Source organism: Gopherus evgoodei, chromosome 2 (assembly GCF_007399415.2).
Source record: "Gopherus evgoodei ecotype Sinaloan lineage chromosome 2, rGopEvg1_v1.p, whole genome shotgun sequence".
Lineage (NCBI taxonomy): Eukaryota > Metazoa > Chordata > Testudines > Testudinidae > Gopherus > Gopherus evgoodei.
This window is the reverse complement of record NC_044323.1, coordinates 149943426-149969992: the sequence shown is the minus strand read 5'-3', so window position 1 is coordinate 149969992 and position 26567 is coordinate 149943426. Positions and strand designations below refer to the sequence as shown.

Here is a 26567-nt window from a genome sequence, read left to right as displayed (position 1 = left end):
GTCATCACTAGGATCGAAGGGTCAGATTCTGAACTCCTTACTTCCGTTGGATACTTCCTTACTCCACCAGCTGGTCTACTGAGGTGAGTGGGACCACTCATGGAATCTAGGGTTACTAAACAAAGTAAGAGTAATAGAATCAGGCTCAAAACCAGTGGTTCTCAGCCAGGGGCCCGTGACCCATGGGTGTCCATGAATAAGTTTCAGGAGGTCCACCAAAATAAACCCGGGTTCAGCCCCAGGTGGCAGGGCTCAGGGAAGGAGTCCCGCCTCCATTCTGACTCACCTCAATGGGCCACCCAGCATGCGGGTCCACACCAGCAACAAGTTTCATATGAGGATTTTTATTTTTGTACCTATCTTATGCTTTTCTTTTGTATAGTACAAGTAGGTAGGTGGAGGGGGGGAGGGAGGGAGAGAGAGTGTGTGTGTGTACACAACTCAGTTTAATATGGCTTTTCATCTGGATATGCAGGAAAACATCTGCTGTTGCTCAGGTGGGCTATGGAGTTTTTATAGCATATGGTGGGGGGGGGGTGTCTCAAAAGGAAAAAGGTTGAGAACCCCTGAAAGTCTAAACAGTTCCCAAGTAAGTGAGATCCGTAATGGCAAGCCCCTAATAGTATTATCTGCTCTGCTCCTTTCTTGTTGCTAGGAACAATCTATTTCCAATTATGACCTCAAGGTCAGAGCAAGAATTCAGGAGGTAGTAAACCAGGGTCTCTCCTGATTGCAGGACAAGTCACACCCCTCCCCGCCCCCCCCATAAAACAGGGATCTCTCCCTCCTTTTGTATCCTGAGATGAAAAGGGTTAAATCAGTGCAAACTATTACTGCTGTACAAACAACCACCAAACAAACCCATCCAAGATAATATCGATTTGTATTAAACTGTACATCAAAGAATTTTGTTTGCCAAATATTATAAACAAAACAGGTCAGTAAGGGCACATATTATATTCCAGACAAAAAGCCAACTGTGCATGTGTTGATAAATAGAGGCTCCAAATGTAGGATCTCATATACTACCATCAGCTGCTCCAGAATGAAAGCCTAAAATCTTTCACTCTGCACTGAGCCAAAAGTCCAGCTCATTAACATTTAATGCTCATTGACAATTTAACAAATCACAGAGTTAGAATGTACGAAGAGTATTATAAAGTGGGACAGTTTCTAACACGTGGTTATCTCCATTTCTTCTCCCGAGACTAACAGACACTAAGACAGACAGATGCAATGGGGGGGGGGGGAGAAAGAGTCAGTGTTTGGCATCTGATGTGAACGTACTATGTTTGTCTATGACATTCAGTGATTCTACACAACAGGCTCTCGAAAACAGATCATCTCAGGATTTCATGGGAGTGTGAACTTTGGCAAGGAGAGAAGCTTTCTATGACTTTGGCTTCCTAGGGGAGAAGTCAAGCAGTAGCAAGGGGTTACTGAGATGAACAGAGGATTCTTCACCACATGACTTGAATACTAACAGGGAGGCATTCAGATCCCAACTTTGCCAATCATCAGGGATGGCTGACCCAGAGAATGAGGACCGACCCATTCTGGACCTCGGGCCTGGTGAGAAGTTCAAATCCAGGACTCTCTGAATACAGTTAATTCTGGCACGGTTCTAACAGTTTCCCTGACCAGTGTGGACAGAGAGTCTCTGGCATACCCTGCCCCAAATGCCTGAGAACTGCACTGCTGCTATTAAAGCATAGTTCTTCCAGGATGCTTTTCATCTGTAGATCTCAATGCACATGACAGAAAAAAGGTCAGTTTCATCCCCATTCTATAGACTGGGAAACAGACCTAGAAAAGGGAAGCAGCTAACCCAGGAACAGACCCCTGGTCTCCTGACTCACAGCCCAATGCCCAATCCGCTGGACCTTGCTAAAAAGCCCCATGTGAAGTGCCTCTATCTCAGATAGACCAGATAACACTTTCCATTCCCCCGCAGGAATTACCCTATCAAGGGAACGCAGTGTTAGAACCACAACAACACTAGTTCACTTCTCTCTCCAGCCAGCTGTTAACACACCTTCAATGTTCTATCACATGGACTTTCCTACTGCTACGCTGTTAGAGTAATCCATAAGAAATGACCCTCTTCCATCCATATTGCACTATTAAAGAAGCAGAACAAAGACCCAAGTTATTTCCCATTTAGGAACAATAATAAAATAAAGAATTCTATTTCACTCTCTCCCACCCCCCCGTTAAATCTGTTTAAAATGACAAAAATGTAACCAACTATTTATGGCAACTGTGCAACTGAAACCAGTTTCCTGTCTAGCATCTATTCCTTCCATTGTGCTCATGCTACTCATTTATTGTAGGGCTGCTTGTTAGTGGCGGAGCTGTTGGCACCAGTCCTCCCCCCCCCCACTACTCTAACGTAAAGTAACTGAACCACTGGTTTGAGGGGGGAAAGGATGGCTCATTTCACATTGTTCTCAGCACACAGGAGGTCCAAATGCGGGTGAAGATGTCACTTACACGAAGACCCCTCTACAGGAGAAATGAGTGAGGTCTCAGACCCATTGGAGCTTTACAAAAGTCCCGATCAACAGCCCACTGAAGTCAACGGAAAGACTTATGACCGTTCAACAGGCTCTGGATCAGACATGAGGGGCAAAAAAAGAAGATGGGCTAAATTTGGATGATCCGAGTTTGGAAAGAGCTTCCTTTCAAAGGCTCTCCAGTCAGCCCAATACAAATTCCAAGCCTTAGGAGCACTGTTATTGCCATGAGTCCTTCTGGAAGGATTGTGGAGTGACTGATTATTAGGGAGTTAAATAAACCTCATAGTGTTAGCTTTTTGTTTTTTTTAAATCCACATTAATATTCCCTTTCACCCCTCGGAATCGCAACATCTCCCAAGACCAGATAGAGGCCTCAGAGATCTCGTGCGCTCCAAGTGGAGATTACCAACCTCACCGTCATTACTGAAAATCACCCTGTACGGTGGGAATCATTTGCTATGGGAGAAAAAGCTTCCCTAGGCCTACAAGTTAGATCTTTTCTGGTAAAGAAGTAGGTTAAGGCAATGGGCTTATCGAAGATCCATCAGCACCACGTCTCCCTCAGCTACTGACACATGAGTGCAGCTCTGAAAGAAAGAGGAGAAATGGGAAGGTTATTTAAATATTTTCCTCCCTTATATTCTATTGACTCTACTTATATGGCCCTCACTGTGGCCTCGAGCAACTCTCAGTCAGTGGATTTTATTCTTACACCCCCACACTGTACACATCGGGAATTAAGACACAGGGTACGTTAAGTGACTTGTCCAAGGTCCCACAGGGAGTCTGTGGCTGAACCAGGGCCTGAACCCAGGACACTCTAGTCCAAATCCAGCGTCCTACCCGTTAAACCATCCCTTCTACCAGGAATAAGTTATACTTCGCACTTAAAGCATTAGTCATCAGTAGACACTGAAGTATTTATAAAATCTGAGGCAGCATTAGCCCCTTCATTTTCTAGCTGGAGAACTGAGATACAGAGAGGACAAAGTGAGTCACCCAAGGTCAAACAGCAAGTCGTTGGCAGAGCTGAGAGTAGAGCCCAGATGCCCCCAGTCTTATTCTCTGTCCACTGGATCATGACACTTCCATTAGAGGAGGGGCATGACAATTTTAGAAACAGGAACAAGTCCTACAGATAAATTTGTTCCATGAATGAACATGATGACTCTGCCCCGTTAGCAAGACATTCCAAGTCCCCTCTCACAATGCCCTCAGTAGGAATTTAGCCCCATTCTGCAGGTGGGGATGCTGAGGCACAGGGCGAGGAAGCTACTTGCCAGAGGTCACAGCGCAAGTCAGTGTGAGAAACAGAACCCAGGAGTCCAGCCCCCCAGCCCTGTACTGATTACCCCAGACCAGGCTCTCATATTTTCCATGGGGGTGGTCACACATCCCCTTCCTTCCCTGGATTACAACCCAGCCTTGCAGTATAGCTACGACTTTGGTGATTAATTGAACAAGCTGAATGAGCTGCAGTTCTCAGTGTCCCTTCTCTTCAGGTACTTACGGTGAAGAGAGGTGGATCTTTGCTGTGTGGATGAAAGCCCTTCTGCCTACAGGAAGAGATCTCCTCCAGGCCATGGTCTGTCAGCTTGAAGAATCCCGTCCTACAAAGATAAGATGCTTTGAACAACCCAGACCTCTTAAAAAGATCAGCAGAGCAAATCCCTTTAGGTCAGACCTGTTTTGGTTTCTCATTTTCCTTCTGATGTCATCTTAACAATGCAACCCTCACTTACACCACCTCCTAGCCACCAAGGGTACGTCTACATTGCATTGTAAACCCAGACTCAGCTCAGAACTCAACCTCCCCTCCCACCCCCACACCAACCTCCCTTATTCTGGTCAGCAAGCACTGCGGGCCTGAGTGCTGCTGAGATTCAGGTCCAACCCCTCCTTTTGAAGTTTGGACGCAGCTCAAGCCGCAGACCCAAGTCGGAAGGTTGGCCTAGTGCAGTATGGACGCATTTAGCATGGCTGCAGAACACAGGTTCAGCAACTGTATGCCCAGGTTTACAGCGCAGTGTAGACGCTGAACAGTAGGCTTGGAAACACCGAGTCCACAAGCTTGGGTCCCACAGACCCAGGTTTACAAATGCAGTGCAGACCTACCCCTAAAGGGCCCAGTGGTGCTGCCAGGAGACAGAACCATCCCTGCCCCAAAGAGCTTATGGTCTACACAGACAAAGGAGGAATTCTCTGCATTTTACAGATGGAGAACAAAGGGCGTGCCATAGTGGGGCAAGTCAAACAGGACATGCATAGCAGAACTGGGAACAGAACCTACATCTCTGGAATCTCATAATGCGCCCTAACCCCAAGCCAACCACTCAAGTCCACACGATGATTCTACAATAGTTTCCAACTAGTTCTAGTGAGAGCTTGGGATGAGCCGTTCAGAAGTGTCAAAGCAACTTTAGAGCAAGAGTCCAGGGGACACGTGCGCCTAAGGCCTGCTGTACAAATGCCACACAGGGTTTGTACTGGTAGAACTGTCGGGTTGGGGGCCCCACGAGATTTGACTGATACAGTTATAGCAGCACCTAGTGTAGACAGACTAATATGAATGTTCCTATAACTGCATCCACACAGAGGGCTGTGTTATTTTAACTACACCAGGATAGCTAAGCCAGCACAGCTTGGGTGCATGGACAAGGCCTAAGCTGACAAGACTGTCAGCTCTGGAAGGCGCGACCATCTTTGTACAGTCCCTAGTGCACCGGGATCCCGCTCCATGCCTGCGGCTTTGAAGCATTACCGGAATACACCTAATAAACACCACTTTTGAAAATCCCATCTGCCCAGGAATGACATGCTTGGGAAGCAAACACACTCCCCTACTTACTCCTGGTATTTGGGTGCACACACAATGGCAATGGACTCAGCCAGCATCATCTGATAAGAGCAGTGCGTGTGCAGATCCACGCTGGAAAGAAAAGCTGTTTGCGTAGGGTGAGTCTAAACATGGATACATACAAAGGAAAGGAAAGAGTTAAGAAGCCTGGCTCAGAGATCAAGGCGACCAAAACAGCAGCAACCACTGACAAAGTGGTCACTAAGAGTATCGCTTTTTTTATTCAATGACACCGATGAACAGAGCAGTAGCATGCTAAACCTTTACTGCATTTGACAGTCCAAACACACCTCTCACTCCCAAAACAGCCATTTCAAACTAAGATTCCCCTCTTTGTTTTAAATTAGACTGAGAAAGACACAGAAAAGGATGTAATCTTGCATCTCAAAGCACGCTTACGTACAGTTATAAGCTACATTATATGCACCCCTACACCAGAGTCCCTTCACACACTAACAAAATTCACCCCCTTCTGAGGTGGAACGCGTTAGCTGTTAACACGGTACAGCCACACCAAACAGGGCAGGAGGTAAGAAGATTCTAGAATCCAGTCAACGCTGCTGGGGATTTTAGGGTGGCACAAAGCAATTGGTCAGTTAGAATTTGGCCAGAACCCTGGATTTAAACCCCCACAACTCTTATGAAAATGGTCCTGGGGTCTGTTGGGACCTTTGGTTTTGTGTCAAATCGTGGCCTCCTTAGCTGTAACATCTAAAATAATGCAGATCAATTGGCATCAGATGGATTTAATGGGGTTAGATCCCTTCAGATGAGAACAAATCTCCCACAACCCTTCACCCGCCCCTACAGGAAAAAGCAAGGTCTCTTTCTGCAGGTCCCTTGGCTCTTTGAGAGGGGAAGCTAGTGCCTAAGGGGACAACCTGGCCAGTATCTTGCAGTTGCCAGTGTTTGCAAGGCAGCTGCCACATTCATGCTGCAGAACGCAGTTTCCAAATGTTTTGCTTGGCGTTTGGCATCACTCTGAAGGCTGAGTCTGGGCTGGGAACAAGGTCAGCTCTGGAGGCAGCAGAGGAATCTGGAGCAGGCTCGCCATGTGGTGGGGCATCTGGAAGAGAAGCTGAGGAAAGCACCATCCCAGGGAATTGCTGGAGGGTTAAGCAGAGGCATCTGGCTCAGAGCTGGAGCTTCAGAAGGGGAGTTAGCATCTGGGACAATGGCTCCGTTGAGGCAAAATACCAGAGATGTCTGTGTAGCTCTCAAGTTGCGTAAGTGATACACTTTTCCTCCTGAGCGCTCCCAGGCCAGGGGGCTGGGAAAACAGGGTCACAAGACCCTTCCTCATCTCCCAAAGCCCCCCGTATTGAACAGGCCAGCTTTCCTAGGTTGACGATGACTGGAACTCCCTGCAGCAAACTCCAGCGCTGCTCTCTGCTCTGATAGAGGTGGCACTTAAGACCAAACCAAAGTTATGGAGCAGTGTTTCTCCAACTGGGGTCGCCACTTGTTCAGGGAAAGCCCCTGGCAGGCTGGGCCGGTTTGTTTACCTCCCGCGTCCGCAGGTCCAGCCAATCGCAGCTCCCACTGGCCGCGGTTTGCTGCCCCAGGCCAATGGGAGCTGCGGGAAGCGGCGTGGGCCAAGGGACATGCTGGGCGCCCTTCCTGCAGCTCCCATTTGCCTGGAGCGGCAAACTGCGGCCAGTGGGAGCTGTCACTGGCCAGACCTGTGGATGCAGCAGGTAAACAAACCGGCCCGCCAGGGGCTTTCCCTGAACAAGCGGTGACCCCAGTTTGAGAAACACTGCTCTATAACTTCGATTTGGTCTTAAGTGCCACCTCCATCAGAGCAGAGAGCAACGCTGGCATTTGCTGGGGGGGGGGGGGGCGGGGGAGGGCAGAGAAGGGAAAGAACTTGTCCAAGATTTTGTTTCTATGCACAGCCAGTTTGGGAAGCTCTGCACGCAATGATCATTGCAATATAATGACCTAACAAAGAGGTTTTGCCACACTGGATCAGACTACCTAGCCCAGGATCTCACCTCCAGCAGTGGCCAGCACCAGCTGCTTCAGAAGAAGAAATTGCATGGAGGACACTTTACCTATCCCCTTAAACCAGCTTTCCAGGGTATTTGCTAGGAGTTCAAGGTCGGGCCTGCAGGCTCAGAGAAGCACTTACATGGATCCAGCCCAGAGTGATGAGGCTGTCCTGATCCTGAATTAGGAAGAGCTCCTCCTCGTTCTCCGTGTTGCAATAATCGGGGCCTCCGTGTTGTTTGGGTACAATGACATGCGTTATCGTGAACTCGTTCCTCAGCTGGAAGATAGCAGGGAGAGGGTGATTACAAAGAGGACAGTGATCAATTGTTCTCCATGTCCACAGAAGGCAAGACAAGAAGTAATGGGCTTAATCTGCAGTAAGAGAGATTTAGGTTAGATATCAGGAAAAACTGTCTAACTCTAAGAGCTTTGGAACAGGCTTCCAAGGGAGGCTGTGGAATCCCCATCATTGGAGTTTTTGGAAAACAGATTGGACAAATCACTGTCAGGGATGGTCTAGGTTGACTTGGTCCTGCCTCAGCGCAAGGGGCTGGTCTAGACAGCCTCTCAAGATCCCTTCCAGCCCGACATCGTCTGATCCCACAAGGCAGTCTATGGTGGACAAAGCAACGCATCAGAGCATTAGCAAGTTTTAGTGCGGCTATACACACTGCATTGACTACACAAGGCCCCAGTCCTGAGCCCCAGTCCTGAGCCCCATTGACTACACAAGGCCAAGGTGTCCTTTTACCACAGGATGCTAGACAACCAGAAAGCTTTGGGATGAACATTATTTTAAAAAAAGCATATACCAACAGAACACTTCTACATTAAGCTGGCCGAAGTCATGAACCGGATGCTGAAATGGGCTCAACAAAGGGCTGGACCCAATGACCCAAGAAGTCCCTGCCACAACTAGGTCCCCAGGAAATCCTGTAATTATGAGGTTAGCAATTTGACTCTAACCCACAGGAGTCATGACTGGATGTTACTACCCTCTGACAGCAGCTCAGCGACGTACTGGGTGTGTCCGAGTCCCCAGTGGAAAACTGCCCATTTCACTACTTTGACTGTAAGCCCCTTGGGCCAGGCACCATCGTTTTGGTCAGTGTTTGTAAAGCACCTAGCACAATGAGGTCCTGGGCCATGTCTGGGACTCCTGGGTGCTCTCATATGATAAATAATTAAACAAACCACCCCCAGCTGCCAATGATTAATAATGATTAAATACTTCACTCTTACACAGCACTTCGAGAGAAAGAATTTATCACTGGGGAAGGGGGGGGAGAAACTGCGAGCACTGGGGAGAAGCTGCTATAATTAGGAAGCCTTTTAGGGGAAAGAAGCTGGTAGATGTTTAGCCGTAGGGAAGGATGGCTATCAAGGTGGACAGGGTTTAAACATCCAACAGAGCTTCAAAGGAGGGACCCAGTCGACAACCAAACAAGGTGCCCAATCCTGCAATCAGAGCCCAGCAGATGGACCCCCTGTCGATTTCAGGTACACCTGTCAGCATGCAGTCCCATTCTGCGTGGATCTGATCGCAGGATCGGGGCCCACGATGCAACTGCGGAAGGCGAGCAGCGGAGCACAAATACCCATCAAGACAAGGCTCGTGAAGGTGGAATGAACATAAAGCCACGGCCTGCACTGTTCGGGTCTTTGAATAGTCAACAGGGCCAACTTAAGGTCACATGCAATGACAATTTAAAGGCAATGTAGGATCCCACAGAGTCAGAGTCAATGCAGGACATCGCAACAAAGGTTTTTTTTAGGAGATAAAGAGGCCAAAGGGTAACCGAAGGCAAAGATATTGACTGGCTTTATCAAGAATGTCACCTTACCAGTTTCCCACAGAGGATTCCACATGTCTCCACGCCCCGGGCAGTGTTAGCATCCGCTACTTGGAGGAACTTATGGCAGAGCCCCTTGGGGATGATGACATGGCGAAGGCCCTCTGTCATTACGTCTGTGAAGACAGGAAGGGAAGATGTGAATACAAGGCAAGATTTGCTGCAATGTGCATCAGGAGAGGTCTCACACAAGCGGGACTCCACTGAAATCAATGAAGTTCCTCCCAGTTTGCTCTCTTGTAAGTGGTCAAAAACAGGCTCGTTAATATTCCCCCTCTCCCCAATCTTGACAGCATCCCTTTAGAAACCAGAAATGCTTTCAGATGGGTATTGAGATTTTTAGGGCACAGGTGGAGGGAAAGGCCAGAGGGAGACAATCAAACGGCAAATCAGCACTGACTTAGCTCCAAATTTTGATCTCTGATTAGTCACTCTGGTACGTATGTAAGAGGAGAATCCAACCCTGGATCTGAATCTGACTAGGGACTGAAGCCTGCAAGAAGCTGAAAACTGATCCCCATCCTGCAAGGCATGTAAGCATGTGCTTAGCTTTAAGCAGGAGAACAGTCCTATTGAAGAACTGGGTTAGATCAGGACCAGAATGCTCAGCAACCTTCAAGTTCAAATGCCTACTCCTCTTAAAGGGGAAGGAGCTATTTCCGGATACTCCAGCGACACACTCTCGATCAGCGCAAGCACTCATCACCCACACAGTTAGGGTGGAAGCCTCTCTCCCTGCAGGGATGAGGAGGACTAGAAGTAAAGCTGAAGGGTTTCTAATATATGTTATGTGTGTGCGTTTTCGCACAGGACACTTGAAACTGACACTATCCGTGGCATCTCTATTAGTGTCCAGCCTGGGTTCAGGAACCAGTGTCACTAACAGGGGTTAATGCCAAAAGGTACTAACTGTTTTCCGGACTCCCCAAAGCTCCAGGTTTCAGAGATCTGTCCACGACAGGCAGTTTTGGCAGCACTGTTCCTACCACTGGGCTTGCAGGTGGTACAGGAGATGCAGAAAGCTTTGGGCTTAAGTCAGTTGGGGGCTTTTCCACGCCTGGTATCAGGGGTCCCCCCTGAGACTCAGGACCTAGCTCTGGCTTCCCAAATTCCTGCAGGATTCTCAGACGCTCTTTCTCCAGCTCCTTGCGCCGGATCAGCTCCTCGAAGGCATTAAATTGCTCCTGCTCCGCCTGTTGCTGCTTCATCTGGGCTACCCTTTGCCTCTCCTCCTCCAGCTGCTGTTGCAGAGCCAGATTACGTGCGAACTCCTCCTCCTCCTTCTTCTGCAATGGGAAACGTGTAGGGACAACAGACAGGATGTCAATGGGTCTTGTGGTACAAACGGGTTAACTGAGCAGGGAACAAGCCTAGGCATTCTCAATCCCTTAGACTATCCCTTCCCCAGCAGGAATCCTCTGCAGATGAGCTTCCCTTTGACGTGACCTGCCGAAACATATCCCCACACAGGAAGGGGCAACCAACCAGCTCACATGTTAAACAAGTGGAAGACCACTGCAGCTTTGGCCCATGAACCCCAACGGGCTCCCACATACAGCTCCAAGCTTGTTCGGACCCCCATTGTCTGGAGCATGTCTTAACTGAGTGGTTTAGGTCTGAGTCTGCGGATCAGACTAACAAGGAGGCCAGGGTGGAACAGACAGGGTAAAAAAATAGGATGCGTGCAATTCTTAATAGCTGTCATGTCGTGCCACCTGTCCTCAGCTGGCAGTTTTCTGTCTGCATCACAGCAGAGGGGAGGTTTGAGGAACGACCTGCAGGACGAGAAGGTGACTGGCTTTATGGACTCACACTGGGAGTCTTTCATCCCTGCCTGGCCCTTACGCAGGGAGGAAAGCACAAAGGTGATTTGGGAAGAAGCAGGAGACCCGTGTGGGACAAGGCAGCAGCGACACGCTCAGGAAGTTGCTCCCAGCACTGTGCAATACGAGGCTGCAATGCTACATTGCAGAATCCAGCTACCCAGTTTGCAGATTCAAAGACCCTGGATATCAGTTTCCTTTGCAGCTGCAGGTTTTATTTGTGACGCTGATGTTTCACCTCACACCATTACTCACCTTTCGCTCACTGTATTCCACATACTCTTTGGTGTATCGCTTTAGCAGCTCCTTCTTCAACTCCTCAGCTCTGGGAAATGCAACTTCTTTGAGTTTCTGGAGGGAGAGGGAATAAGTACGATGTCAGGACAGCAAGACCAGATGGGAATCTAGGGTCATCAAGGCCACAGCACTGAGACAAAGTAAACTCAGCTTCCATACTTACTGCAGTTAGAGGTATTAGGAGAGGTTAAGCCACAAACCGGCAGGGGGCTAGGATACAGACTGCTACAGCAGAGAAGCAGGAGTCAGAGAAAGGAGCACTCAACTCAGAGAGAAACAAATGGTACTGCAGCATCCTGCTGGTGCATCCGCATGCGGCACCAGTGGGACACACTGATCACATACTGACGTATCAAGGGCGTAAGGTCCTCATTTCCCACCTCCTTCCTGGCTGCTGGCAGGGAGATAGTGTTCTATGTTGCCTGGCACCAATGGGCACTGCAAGAGCAGCGATGTGCTCATGCATCTACCCAGATGTGCACATCTGCAGCCCTGAAGAGCTCCACGGGGGGGGGGGGGAAACAGGCTCACAATTAGAGGGGCTCTACCCAGATGCGCCACAACCTGAGCACAAGACTGGCACTCAGAAAGTCCCGTGTCCTAATCCCTGGCCATCACGGAGACTTATCACTTGGGGCGCTATTTTGAGAGGTGCTAAGTGCTCTGAATTCAACAGGGGCAGCAGGCAATGACAACCAACTCAGCCACCCCTTCCCCTCCACCCCAGAGCCAAACCTTTGGAGCATCCGTGCTCAAGACTCAGCGAGCCAAGCTTGGCTGTTCTGAAGCCTGTGTCCACAACACCCCCAATGCCCCCATGCAAGATAGGGAGGTGAACATGTAGGTTGGCCTGACATGCCTGTGCGAACGGTGCATTTCACGTACTGACGTGAGAGTTTGGGCCAATGAATACCCAAGAGAGGAGACGATAGCAATCCAAGGACCAAAACACTGGAAGACCTAGGCTGAATATTAGGGAAAGATACTTTCTAACAAGACCAGCCCAACTGGGAATGATCTCCCATGGGACAGGGTGGAAGCCCCATTACTTCAGAGAGCGAGTAGTAGATAGGACAACCCACAGACAGTTTAGCAATAGGAACAGGACTGGAAGCCTGGCCGATAGAGAACAGGAGGAAGAGGAACATGAACCACCATGAGGCACCGCGGCAGCATTTCCAAATTGAAATTTCAGTTTTTGGCTTTTCTATATTCAAGTTTTTGACCAAAAGAACAATAATTTTCCACAGGAACCCCCTCCCCATTTTCCTGACCAGCTCCAATAGAGAACAACCCAACAATGGTAGGATGACAGACCACGCGACACACCAGGTCCTTTTCTAGCACCAACATCTATTATTTGAATGTTGTGTAATAGAAATTATTGAGCGAGAAAGAGACTCTTGGTAACACCATTGCGAGCTGCAACAACTTACCTTCACCGTGTCTTTCTTCTCAGGGAGGACGGCAGTTTTGTAATCGCGATGCTTTGGCAGCTTCTCTAGAAACAGCCTGCAAACGCAGAGCAGAAAGATTGCATTTCCAAACGGCGGCTGCAAGACGCAAGAAGAGATGGAAGACAACAGTCGTTCTAAAAGCTGGGTTGCTTGCACCCCAGCACTGATGTGCTCTGCATTCTCACTTGCAGTGCCCAATGCTTATGTCCACTACTATGCTGTGCTTGTGCGTTCCTCATCAATAGCAACTTCCAAAGATTAATTTCCTCCCAGGCTCTTCGGGATGGAGACGGTCTTTGTACAGCACCTGGAACACTTAATTATGTGTAATACCGAAGTGTCCAGGAGTTCCAGTCACGGACCAGGACCCCACTGTTCCTGATGATGTACAAACACTCCTAGTCATTCCACAGTAACAATTTCCATTAAATTATGATAATGGATAACAACAACAAGTGCCATTAAAACAAATTCACACTGGAGTAAAATTGAATAGACCCAGAATATGGCAGACTATTCATGATGGCCCCAATTCAGTGCGATACCTAAGCACAACAGTTGAAGCATGACAGTTGTTCCATTAAAGTCAGCAAGGTTACTCACATACCTCAGAATCTCGCTAACGCAGGGCCTGCAGAAGGGAAATGAAACCATTTACGTAGCAGCTGGGGAATCAGCTAATTTCTCTCGTTCACATGACTTAAATAAAAGTGAGTTGAGAACCAGGAAGAGACAGAGGGAATGAACAGAACAGGATAATTATTGACTGATCCATCCCCTGCTGTCCAGTCCAAGCTTCTAGCAGTCAGAGGCTTAGGACACCCATAGCAAGGGATTGTATCCCTGACCATCTTGGCTAATAGCCACGGATGAACCTCTCTTATTCTTTTTTGAACCCAGTTATACTTTTGGCCTTCATGACATCCCCTGGCAAGGAGTCCCACAGGTTGACTGTGTGTTGTGTGAAGTACTAGTTTTAAACCTGCTGCCTATTGATTTCATTCAGTGACACCTGGTTCTTGTGTTATGTGGAGGAGTAAATAACACCCCCCCATTTACTTTCTCCACACTAGTCATGATTTTATAGACCTCAATCATATTTTCCCCCACCCTTCTCTTGTCATCTCTTTTTCAAGCTGAACAATCTCCGTCTTTTTAATTTCTCCTCATATGGAAGCTTTTCCATCCCGCTAATGATTTCTGTTGCTCTTTTCTGTACCTTTCCCATTTTTGGAGATGGGGTAACCAGAACTGGATGCAGAGGTGGGCGTACCATGGATTTATATATCAGCATTAAATATTTTGTGTCTTATTATTGATCCTTTTCCTAATGCTTCCTAACACTGTTAGCATTTTTGACTAGCACTGCACACGCAGCAGATGTTTTCAGAGTCATCATGGATAGTTCTCCAAGATCTCTTTCTTGAGTCGTAACAGTCAATTTAGACCCCATCGCTGAGTATGCGTAGTTGGGATTATGTTTTCCAATGCACATTACTTTGCATTTATCAATACTGAATTTCATCTGCCATTTTGTTACCCAGTCACCCAGTTTTGTTCAATCCCTTTGTAGCTCCTTGCAGTCAGATTTGGTCTGAAACTATCCTGAGTAATTTTGTATCATTTGCAAACTTTGCCACCTCACCTCCTTTCCAGATCATTTATGAATATGTTGAACAGCACTGGTCCCAGTCCCCTAATGCCTAGAGGGACCCTGCTATTTACCTCTCTCCATTGTGGAACCTGACCATTTATTCCTACTCTTTGTTGCCTATCTTTTAACTAGTTACTGGCTCATGAGAGGACCTTCTCTCTTATCCCAGGGGGAGAAGAGCATCTACTCACAGGGCATATTAATGCTTACACGGCACATAGAGGAGAAGCGCTATATGGAAGTTAAAACTGGAGCCAAAAATAGTCAAAGGATCCAGAGGACTATTCATGACAGTCCTGCTCCAGCAAGGTACTTACTCACATGTCTAGACTTCAGGCTAAGCAGCTATAAATGCCAACTATGATGTATCTGCTACAAGGCACTTTTGGTTGTATCACCATCTCACGGCGTGGCATCTGCTCCAGTGTCTGAACTGGACTTTCAGCCACGCTCCCAGCTAACCAGCTAGGAGCAGCAATAGTGACTGGCAGATACCCAGTGGAGGGAAGAGGGACAGAAAGGACTAAGCAGTAGCCCAAGGAAGAGTGGTACAAGGAAACAGTCAGACCATACCTGACCCAGTAAGAGTTAGAGCTGGCACGGTGATCACAAGGATGAGCAAAGGGATGGAGTGCAAGCAAAGGCCGAGGGAACAATGTTTAGTTTGGAAAGGAGGAGATTAAGGGGGGATGAGAGAGAGGTCGTCAGACACTTGAAAGGCTGCCGTAGAAAAGATGGAGAAAAGTTGTTCTCTTGCCACACAAAGCAGGACAAGAGGCGACAGGTTCAAACTATAGCACAGCAGATTTAGATTAAACCTCAGGAAAAAAACTTCCTAACTAAGAACAGGAAGACAATGGAACAGACTGCCTAGGGAGGTTGCGGTAACTTCTTCACTGGAGTATTCCAAAGGAGGCTGAATGGTTTAGACAACAAATCCTGCATCTTGGCAGGAGGTTAAACTACCTGACCCTTACAGTTCCTTTTAATCCTCAGAGTCTATGACCAATGGAGTTTACATTGGAGAGCATATGTGTGTGCTAAACCTAAGCTGAATTAGAGCTGCAGTCCCTTGAGAACGGCCCAGGCTTTCCGGAGCCTAGACTGCTCCTTACCTCTATGGTGAGTGCATACACCAGTCCCCAAAGACCGGAGCGAGAATGGCTCAATCGGCCAGGAGCCTATTAAATAGCATGAAAAACATTCCTCACACCCATTGGTGTTCCTGGCTGGCCTGCTGCTCCCTGCACACAGCTGCGAAGCAGGCAACGCGACCCTTGAATCATTGCAAACCACTTTCGAAGCTGGAGAGGAAGGAGAGTCATTCAGATGAGGAAGGAACAGGAGCTGCACATCTGGGGTGTGGGGAGAAGGCTGGGTTTCAGCACATGCTCCAAAGGGGGATTCCGCAGATAAGGAAAAGCCACGTGGCAGAACCGACATGATCATTAAGGAAAGAGAGAAAACCCAGGTACCATGAAATCAATCAGGTCGGAGAACAGAGACATGAAATAAACTCACCCGTGTGTTACAAGTCTCTGTTTACGTACCCCTTACACACAGAAGTAACTCCTTACTTGTGGGGGTAAAGGGCACCTCTGCCTCGCAGAAATATCTGTGGCCAGCGAGTCTCACAGCGTTGGTCTGCAGAGGCTTGCGCTTCAGTGCTAAAACTAGCCATGTAGAGGTTCCAGCGCGGGCTCTGAAACCCAGACCCCAAGGTCCAGCCACCCAGGAACATCTACACAGCTACTTTCAGTGCTGCAGCATAAGCCTGAGTCTGGAGAGATGGGCTCTGAGACTCACTACTGCAGGGGGGGTGCTTTTTGCTGCGGAGGCGTACTCGATGGGGCTACAGGCATGGGTGGGCGAGTGCTGCGGGATCAGCTTTCAACAACCACTTTGCCTCAAAAGGGTGACACCATCACTTGGCTCCTGGGTGACCTTTGCAGATGCACAAATCTGGAGCAATAGGTCCAGAGGCATTGCAATGGGACACAGAAGGTTTTCTCTCCCTCCCACTCGCCAGCGAGAATCCAAGTCAGGCCAACCGGGACTCAAAATTCCCGATCATCTTATGGCTTTTCACTGGCTTGTGTCGAACTGGTAACCTCAGTCCATCAGCCAGCCGGCAGGTGCCCCTAGAACATAAGTCACTCCCCAATTGGCTTCTTGCATTGGCAGTCTCAGCAGAGAGGCCAAGAACTGAATGTTCCAAGGAAGAGACAACTCTGCTTGAGATCAGGGGGCCCAGTCAGCCCCATGCCCCTCCAGCTAGCTGGGCTGGGTGCACCAGATGCAGTGACAAGGTGGGAGCACGCCCTTATCTGGATCCAACAGAGCAGATCTATGCCAGGCAAAGCTCCTCTGAAGCTAATGCATGGATCCCAATGTAGGATCAGGGCCTTAATGCTCCACAGAACTTGTGGATTCTAACTGCAAGACTCTGTATCAGACACGAACACAGAGCTGCACCTGTTAGCATTGGCTGTCTCCCTCTAGGGGCTAGATGAACTCTGGAAATAAAAGTATGAACCACCACTGCCTGAGCTACCAAACCCGGACTATTAGCATAGCCACAGCAGCAGCAGCCTGTTATCCAGCCACTGGGGGCAGATAAATAGCCCCACTGTGTTAGCACGAGTTGCACACAATTAAAAATCAAAGTTAGGACAATCAAAAGTTAAAGCTCCTACAGCTGAAACCCACTTCTGTGCAGAGCCAATCACAAGCCCCTCCCCCTCAATTCTATTTAAGCTCAGTGGGATGAGGGATTCCTCCCCACCATGCAAAACCAGACCTGGGAGAAGGCTGGACGCTGCAGATCTGTTGGAGGAAGTAACAGACTCAATGCTGCAGGAGATCTCGTTACAGCCCAATGCTTGGGGAAAGCATGCAAGACAGCAAGTCTGCGCACCCCACCCCCAAGGCAGTGTGCCATGGCCGCTAAGGGAACAAAGTAGCCCTGAAAATATTGGATATTTCATGGTCAGGCTGTTTACAGCCCTGATCCCTGGCTGTGGAGAGGGGAAGTGGCTTGAAGTGCCTGATCTTGAGACTGCTCTGTGCTGGGGCAGTCCCCTAACAAGGTAGAAAAACTCTGCTTTTGCCAAAGGCAGCCAGGGACTTGCGGGGACCCAGGATGTCAGCCCATGCTGCTTTCCCACAAACACATCCCCAGCTGCAGGGAGCGTCACGGCTGTGTGCCCCACCGGAGGCATCACATACGCTGAAGCAAGCTTCGTCCAGCTGCCTAAGAAGGGCTGAGGGCACTTTGGGGCCAGAGATGTACTTGTGTAATTAGAGAAATCAAGTCCAGCTGATGCATAACACACTGCTGTGTGGTACCTGGCTACATCACGTAGCCACACCCACTCGCACCCCGTTTGTTACAGGACAAACTCTTGATCGCTCAACCACGCCAATTCAGGGTAACGACAACTGACATGCCTTTGGCATTACACTGATGGAATAGGGGAGTCTGGCCCTACAGCTGGAAAGGGGCGAGCAGGGAAGATTCATAGGGTACAAGGCCAGAAGGGACCATTATAATCCTTTACTCTGTGCATTACACAGGCCAGAGAACGTCACCTTGTGACTGTTCCATCAAGCCCACAATGCCTGCTTCGGCTAGAACAGATCTTTTCACAGTCTTGTCCTAAACCTCTGAGCGATGGCAAATCCACCACAATTAGGTACATTGTTCCAGTGGCTAATTACTCTGACCATTACAAACGTGCACCTTATTGTTAGTTTGAATGTGTCTAGCTTCAGCCTCCACTCGTTCTGCCTTTGTCTGCTGGATTAGATGACAGAGGAGCAAATGCAGAGGGCTAGATTTGGGCCTCCTTTACAGTGACACAAGTCCAGAGTAACTCCACTGAAGTCAATGGAGCCATTTCAGATTAGCGCCGAAGTAGGTAACACCAATTCTGGACCAGGGGAACTAAATAAAGTATCCTGCCGAGTAAATCAAATCTAGGTAGAAAGAAAGGCTAATTTCAATTTACCAGCAAAGTGCCGGGACGCAGGTCTCCCCGCCCAGACCACATAGGTTCCAGGGAAACGTACATGCCACGGCTCCTGGAGAGGGAACTCACCACCATCTGTTACCACTATCATGGAGAAGCGATTAGAACATTTGTTTAGCTAAAGGAGGTTTACGCAGCAGCGTGCTAGGAAAGGAGCTGGAAAGATTCCACTTGGTTTTACACTTACCAGCCTCCCACAGAGCCAGAGCAATGTCCATAAAAGCCCAGGAAGTGGCAGGGGGGAAGAGAGGCTGGAGTCCAAGCTAATCAGAGAAAAATGTATTGAATTTAACAAGGTCGGGTGAGGAAAACTGTACAGACGCCCTGGAAAAGCAAGTGCCAGCAGGACACTGAATGGCATTGTGGGTAACCATCATACTTTAGGGAGCGGGCCCTCTATTTTTAAGTTTCTGATTAGATTCAGGGAAAGTGCATAAAATAAATTGAAGCTGGAGTTTGCAAATGAGCCTAAGGGAGTGTGATGGTCATTGGGACTCAGGCATCTGTGAGAATCCCAACATTACTGCATAAAAGAGAGAGCAGCCTACGCAGTTCAACCTTTTACAGCTTGAGATCCCAGCCTGACAGAACGCAAAAGCTAAGCAGGGCCTGGCTAGGTTAGCAATTAGATGGGAGATCTCGAAGACAAAGCCACAGATCTGCGGGAGTAGGTGAGGGCAATTCACAGCTAGGTTCCAGACAGTGCTGAGCACCCACGAAGATGGGTGGGCATCAATAATGGCCTCTCAGGATCAAGCACTTAACACACTCCCATACTGAACCAGTGTCCTCAGAGCAGCCTTTCAAATGAGCCTCTGATCCTTAGTAAAAATCCCAGGCACTCCCAGAAGGTATTATTCACAGCCTGGGGCTAAGCAGCTGTCAGGTTTCACCCCAGGGGTGCGTGCATTTCAGTGCTGGGCAAAGCAATCACCCAACATAGTTACATTTGGAAACTTCCATGGCATGACACTATAGAGATATGACCATTGCCCCTATGTACAGCCGGGCAGCAAGAGAGGAGCTGGTGACAAGGAAGAGTCTCTGCCAATTCAGAGCAGAGAATAAGGATCACAATGCATCAGATTCAAAACAGGGTTGCAAAGACCACCCTGAGGAGACACTGTTGGGCTTCACACCATACAGCTGCGGTGCAGAGGACAGTCTTTATAGGTCAAAAGGCATAATCAAGGAAGGATAGAAGGGAGTAAGCAAAATAGAGACAATGGATTTCAGGAAGGCGGATTTTGGTAAGCTTGGAGAGCTGATAGGCAAGGTCCCATGGGAATCAGGACTGAGGGGAAAAACAACTGAGGAGAGTTGGCAGTTTTTCAAAGGGACACTGCTAAGGGCCCAAAGGCAAGCTATTCCACTGGGTAGGAAAGATAGAAAATGTGGCAAAAGACCACCTTGGCTTAACCACGAGATCTTGCATGATCTAAAAAATAAAAAGGAGTCTCATAAAAAATGGAAACTAGGACAGATTACAAAGGATGAATATAGGCAAACAGCACAGGAATGCAGGGGCAAGATTAGAAAGGCAAAGGTACAAAATGAGCTCAAACTAGCTATGGGAATAAAGGGAAACAAGACTTTTTATCAATACATTAGAAGCAAGAGGAAGACCAAGGACAGGGTAGGCCCATTGCTCAGTGAGGAGGGAGAAACAGTAACAGGGAACTTGGAAATGGCAGAGATGCTTAATGACTTCTTTGTTTCGGTCTTCACCGAGAAGTCTGTAGGAATGCCTAACACAATGAATGCTAATGGGAAGGGGGTAGGTTTAGAAGAGAAAATAAAAAAAGAACAAGTTAAAAATCACTTAGAAAAGTTAGATGCCTGCAAGTCACCAGGGCCTGATGAAATGCATCCTAGAATACTCAAGGAGTTAATAGAGGAGGTATCTGAGACTCTAGCTATTATCTTTGAAAAATCATGGGAGATTGGAGAGATTCCAGAAGATTGGAAAAGGGCAAATATAATGTCCATCTACAAAAAGGGAAATAAAAACAACCCAGGAAACTACAGACCAGTTAGTTTAACTTCCGAGCCAGGGAAGATAATGGAGCAAGTAATTAAAGAAATCATCTGCAAACACTTGGAAGGTGCTCAGGTGACAGCGAATAGCCAGCATGGATTTGTAAAGAACAAATCGTGTCAAACCAATCTGATAGCTTTCTTTAACAAGATAACGAGTCTTGTGGATAAGGGAGAAGCGGTGGATGTGATATACCTAGACTTTAGTAAGGCATTTGATACGGTCTCGCATGATATTCTTATCAATAAACTAGGCAAATACAATTTAGATGGGGCTACTATAAGGTGGGTGCATAACTGGCTGGATAACCGTACTCAGAGAGTAGTTATTAATGGTTCCCAATCCTTCTGGAAAGGTATAACAAGTGGAGTTCCGCAGGGGTCCGTTTTGGGACCAGCTCTGTTCAATATCTTTATCAACAACTTAGATATTGGCATAGAAAGTACGCTTATTAAGTTTGCAGATGATACCAAACTGGGAGGGATTGCAACTGCTTTGGAGGACAGGGTCATAATTCAAAATGATCTGGACCAATTGGAGAAATGGTCTGAGGTAAACAGATTAGCACAGACAAATACAAAGTGCTCCACTTAGGAAGGAACAATCAGTTTCACACATACAAAATGGAAAGACTGTCTAGGAAGGAGTACGGCAGAACGAAATCTAGAGGTTATAGTGGACCACACGCTAAACAGGAGTCAACAGTGTGATGCTGTTGCAAAAAAAGCAAACATGATTCTGGGATGCATTAACAGGTGTGTTGTGAGCAAGACACGAGAAGTCATTCTTCCGCTCTACTCTGCGCTGGCCAGGCCTCAGCTGGAGTATTGTGTCCAGTTCTGGGCACCGCATTTCAAGAAAGATGTGGAGAAATTGGAGAGGATCCAGAGAAGAGCAACAAGAATGATTAAAGGTCCAGAGAACATGACCTATGAAGGAAGGCTGAAGGAATTGGGTTTATTTAGTTTGGAAAAGAGAAGACTGAGAGGGGACATGATAACAGTTTTCAGGTATCTAAAAGGGTGTCAAAAGGAGGAGGAAGAAAACTTGTTCACTTTAGCCTCTAAGGATAGAACAAGAAGCAATGGGCTTAAACTGCAGCAAGGGAGGTTTAGGCTGGACATTAGGAAAAAGTTCTTAATTATCAGGATAGTTAAACACTGGAATAAATTGCCTAGGGAGGTTGTGGAATCTCCATCTCTGGAGATATTTAAGAGTTATTTAGGTTAGATAAATGTCTATCAGGGATGGTCTAGACAGTATTTGGTCCTGCCATGAGGGCAGGGGACTGGATTCGATGACCTCTCGAGGTCCCTTCCAGTCCTAGAATCTATGAATAAGTCTAACCTGTGACTTTAAAGGGAGCATTAATATTAATATTACTCTTGTAACAGGCTCACAGCCTTTGCCAGATATGCTCTGCCTTATTAGCAGGCGTTGAAAGGGAGAAATGGGTTCACTGAGGCAGAGGACTCACGATCCCCACCTCAACATAGGGGAGAAGGGATCTTGCATGCGTGCTGAGCAGTCCTGAAGGAGGAACTGGAGCTGCAGGCAAGCCAGAGAAGTTGCTTGAGCCAAACTTTGATTGTTAATTTATTTGCCAACAAAAGCAAACCCCAGGAAGTGGTAAACTGACTGTTCGCCATGAGTGGACTGTTTCCGAACAGACTGGGAAAGACCCCTGCTCCCAGACCTTTACAAAATGCTGCAGTCACCTGGCAGCAGGAAGAGCAAAGGCTGACAGTACCAGCTGGGCAGGGGCCTCAGCAGCAGAACATTTAGTGATTGAGTGATGAGGAGGGAATTTCCCAGTTTGCCTGGGACAGCAATACATCTTGGCTCCCATCACAGCTAAGGTTGTGCCGGTGCACCAGGGAGAGCTATGCCAGCAGTCAGAGAGAAGAGGCAAGTTAAGATCCTGAGTGCTATTCACCCTGCAGTCCAACAAAGGAAGCCCCAACATCCAACCCTGTCCCAAAACCCAGACCACAAGATCTGTTGCTGGTTTCTACTCATTGGCCAGTAAATGCCAGGTCAGATGAGAACGCACACCCAAGGAGGATGAGAAGAGCATTAAGCAGGGTATGGCTGCAGGAGAGAACTGCTCTAGGGTAAGGGGGTCTTGTCAGAGATAGGGGCCTGGCATTGCGTGAAGAGGAGGAAGCAGCTGGGAGTGGCAAAGAGGATGAGAGAGAAAGCGACCATATACTTGCTCAGTTCTTTAAGGGTTAACTTAAGCTTCCCCATGGTAGAGCGAATTTTTCTGGCCTGGATGGTTTGGGGGATGTTGGACTTTAAAGCTGACCCCTTAGTCTAGCCATTCAATGGTAGCAATACTTGACATCTATGTAGTGCTTTTCATTCGTTGTGAAGAGGCGTATAAGAGTCATCATCTCCATTTTACAGACAGGGAAACTGAGGCACAGAGCAGGGACGTGACTTGCCCAAGGTCACACAGGGAGCAAGCAGCAGAGCCTGGAACAGACCCCAACTCTCCTGACTCCCAGTCTCTCCTGGCTTGTCACGTATGGTGCATGACATCCAAGACAAGACAACAGCCCCAAGTTATCCCCATGAAAGGCAAAAGAGCCCTTACGTGATATACTTGTTGTACAGTATGAAGGCGCGCTCAATGTTGCCTTCCTCAGAATAAATCGTTGCCATACGGATGATTTCGAGCCCAGAGCGGTAATACCGCCGTGGCGGAACATCCTCATTCACCTCCACGGAGCTCCCCATCTGGATCAGCCTCCTGACTCGCTCCTCTGGAAGGAGGCTGACATCCGTGTGGTCTGGCATGAGGGCCAACAGGCTAGAGAGAGAATGAACATAATGTATGGAAATAGACATTATCCCAGCATATTCTCTATATCCAAATTTATCAGGGGCATATCCTCACTGGGACACAACGGAGGTGGGAGCAGCTTTCCTAGGAAAGGGGATATAGTGTGTGGGATGAGCAATCCTACGGGAGGAACACTAGGAGCAGCCAAGCTCTCTTCAGCGCTTGGCTTTTCAGATATATGCATTTTTTATTTGGGGGCAGAAATTCATTCGGGATTACCTGAGCCCCAATTGCCTAGATTCAAGTTTTCAGGGGAGATCAGACTGAGCCTGACTCTCACCAGTGTCCACCACTGGGTGTTTTGCAAGACACCTCATTAAACTAGCATTTCCCTGTAAACAATCGTGTCTCATGACAACTGAGGAAGAATTAGTCACCTACCCCCACTCGCTGTAAGAAACTAGATTATGGCGTGTCTGCTACAGGTAGGGTGACCAGATGTCCAGATTTTATAGGGACAGTCCTGATATTTGGGTCTTTTTCTTATATAGGCTCCTATTACCCCTTACCCTCGTCCTCATTTTTCACATTTGCTGTCTGGTCACCTTAACTATGGGTAAGTGATACATTCTCATAGAGTGTTCTGATTCCATGGCAATCGCTGCCACAGAATATAGGACACCTAAATAACAGCAAGAATCCGCAGAATCTCCTTCTAATAACCAGAAAACACAGTACCCCATCCAACCCGCCCTGCTCCTGATCCCACGTGACTCCTGCAAACACCCTCTTCACCCTGGCAATGCCAGATTCCACCCTCTCCTCCCTTCAGGGCCCCTTCAAACACGTTCCTGAGTGACCATCCACCTCCTTTCTGGTTCTCAACAATAATTTCAGGAGCCTGAGGCAGGCTGCAGGCAGAAAGCACTGCAAAGGGTTCAGGAAGCACCACAGAATGGAACGCTTTCACACAAGAATCCTTACCTGTGTCACCGTCCTGTTGATGGAGACTGCCCTCTCTGCTACCCGACGGGTGCTAGCCACCTGAACTCCTAAAAGCAGAGAGTTTCCAAGAATCACCTACTGGGAACTAGACAGTTTATGGGTTAAGTCTTCGGTGAAATCACAGTGCTGGAACTGTAACATCCTGTAAATCCCTCAGCCACATGACTGCTACCAACCATCATAGCATTATGATTTCTTGCATCCTCCCACTAAACAAGGGGAAAGGTCTTGATCAGAGACAACAGGGACCTGGTGATGTGAATGGCTACAGGCAAAAGTAGTATCATTTCCAGGTTTACTTTCATGCAAGAGCCCCTTTTGAAGGCCTCAGATCCTGCAGTTCTTCATCCTCACTCTGCCATTACGCCTGATGAACTCAACAGGAATTTTTCCTAAACAAGGGCTGTAGGATTTGACCTTTAATAAACATCTTATACTCTATTCATCTTATAAACATAAGACAGTGGAATCCACTTTCATGACCTAAGGCTGCAGAAAACTGAGCTCCATCACACAAGAACAAGGGAAACCACTGTTCAGAAGCAGAGTTGGACTCCCGCCCCTGCTCAGCGCCTGCAGAACCAGGTTTATAGTGAAATCATTTCTCCCACATATCTGCCCTGGCGGTCAAATTCCAATCTGCACTTTGCAACTCTCTGATCGTTCAGGGCTTTCATCCAACTTTGCTATAAAGGGAGTTTCAGTTCACTAGAAGCCCAATCCCTTGTATAGACAAATACGCCTTTACAGCAGCAAGCACCTGTATACTTGCCAGTACATAACATACTACCTTCCCCTCCACCTAACTACAACTCTGGAGCCATTCAGCAAGCCACCACTAACACAGAGCGTGGTGTTAAGGTAGCCCAATAAGACATAGCTTGCTCACCACAGGCATAAGACGCAGGACAGGGACAGCCTTCAGGACAAGCACCCAGGTTTTGGGGGCAGAGTAGCTATCTGTCCTGGTTGTCCCAGGATCACCCCTTTTTTGAGGCAGCCGCCCTGGGAAACCTGAAAGGGTGCTCAGCACACCGCCTGCCGGCCAGTGTGGGCGACTATGGCTCATCCAGGCTACTCCCGTGTTGTCTTTTGGTGGCAGCCCTGTTTGGGGGCCCAGCCGCTCTCAGGCTCGCCCATACCCTTGCCCTGCGGTGGCGGCCACGCCCCCCTCCCCTGCAAGTCAGCTGTCAGCACGATTCGGGGGGCAGGGGCTCTGAGGTTCAGCAAAGGCCCCGCCCGTCGCAAGGTGGCCGGTCCCATCTCCTGGGCAGTGGGGACAGGGCGAGGGGGTCTCACACCTCCCACAGCCCAGAGATGGGCGGGGCCAGGGTCTGCTCAGCGACCCTCCCCGGGCGCCCCGAGGCCTGACCCGGAGCTCCCCGCCGCGAGCAGGGCCTGACCTGCACCTCGATGCGCCGCGGGTCCCCTCAGCCCAAGGGGGGGGGGGTGCGGCGCGGCGCCAGCAGCCCAGAGCCAGCTCCACTTCCGGGTGGCTGGGCTTCCCTCAGCCTCGGTCTGGGCTACGGGCCACGCCCCCTCTGAATGAGCTCTATTCTGGCCTAGGGCGGGCAGGCCGGCCCGGCCGCCTCGCTCTCAACAGCCAACCAGACGGCTCCTCCGCATTCGGGTCTTCTCAGGGAACCGCCGATATCCGGTCCGGCGTCTCTTGCCTCTCGCCAAACTTTACTGGCCGGTCCAGGGACAAGTGGGAGGGAAAGGAAAGGGCAGGGCGGCGGCCGGAAGTCCTGGGAGGCGGCCATCTTGGTATAGGCATTGGGACAGGAAGTGAAATCATGTCTGTTATGAGAGCGGAGGGGGGAAGAGAAGAAAAGGGAGTAGCCTCTTAAAGGGCCGCGGTCTGTCAGAGGAATAAGGCAGGGGTGTAGTAGGGGCTTAGCCCTGCCTAGACAGGGGCTGCCCTCGTTGTTGCGCCCCTGACTACAAAAACCTCACAGGCCTAGGGCTCCGGGAGCAGCAGGAGCTGGTGCTAAAGACCTGAGGTTCTATTCCAGCCCCCCGTGGCCATGTACAAGGGCAAGGGCTAAACCCTGTGCCCAAACCAGGCTTTCTAGGCTGCATGACACATGTTGAAAGAGGACCCATTGGCACCATAGTCAGTACATAAAAGGACTTTGTCTCATAGGTCTGCAAAACATCATACATAAGAGACCTGCAAATGCATACTTGAGTTGTGCCATAAAAGCCACTTTGCTTGAGTAGGCGCTATCTGTCACAATGGGTTAAAGC

General features: G+C 48.7%; 1 protein-coding gene across 7 annotated transcripts; it reads right to left on the bottom strand.

Annotated features, from left to right (window-relative positions):
• Positions 1 to 864: 864 nt before the first annotated feature.
• STAMBP (STAM binding protein) lies at positions 865 to 26089 on the bottom strand. 7 transcript variants are annotated; one of them, XM_030551906.1, is made up of 11 exons: positions 25690 to 26088; positions 24297 to 24364; positions 23124 to 23339; positions 12781 to 12856; positions 11303 to 11398; positions 10135 to 10510; positions 9216 to 9340; positions 7511 to 7648; positions 5368 to 5480; positions 4030 to 4129; positions 865 to 3106 (listed from the first exon to the last, which is right to left on the bottom strand). In XM_030551906.1, exons 3-11 carry the CDS (start codon positions 23324 to 23326, stop codon positions 3050 to 3052), a joined length of 1284 nt encoding a protein of 427 aa, XP_030407766.1. In that variant the 5' UTR covers positions 23327 to 23339; positions 24297 to 24364; positions 25690 to 26088; the 3' UTR covers positions 865 to 3049. The 7 variants fall into 7 exon arrangements, 5 of the variants coding, with proteins under 5 accessions (XP_030407766.1, XP_030407764.1, XP_030407767.1 ...); XM_030551904.1 differs by having other exon boundaries at positions 25721 to 26088; XM_030551907.1 differs by having other exon boundaries at positions 25727 to 26088.
• Positions 26090 to 26567: the final 478 nt, after the last annotated feature.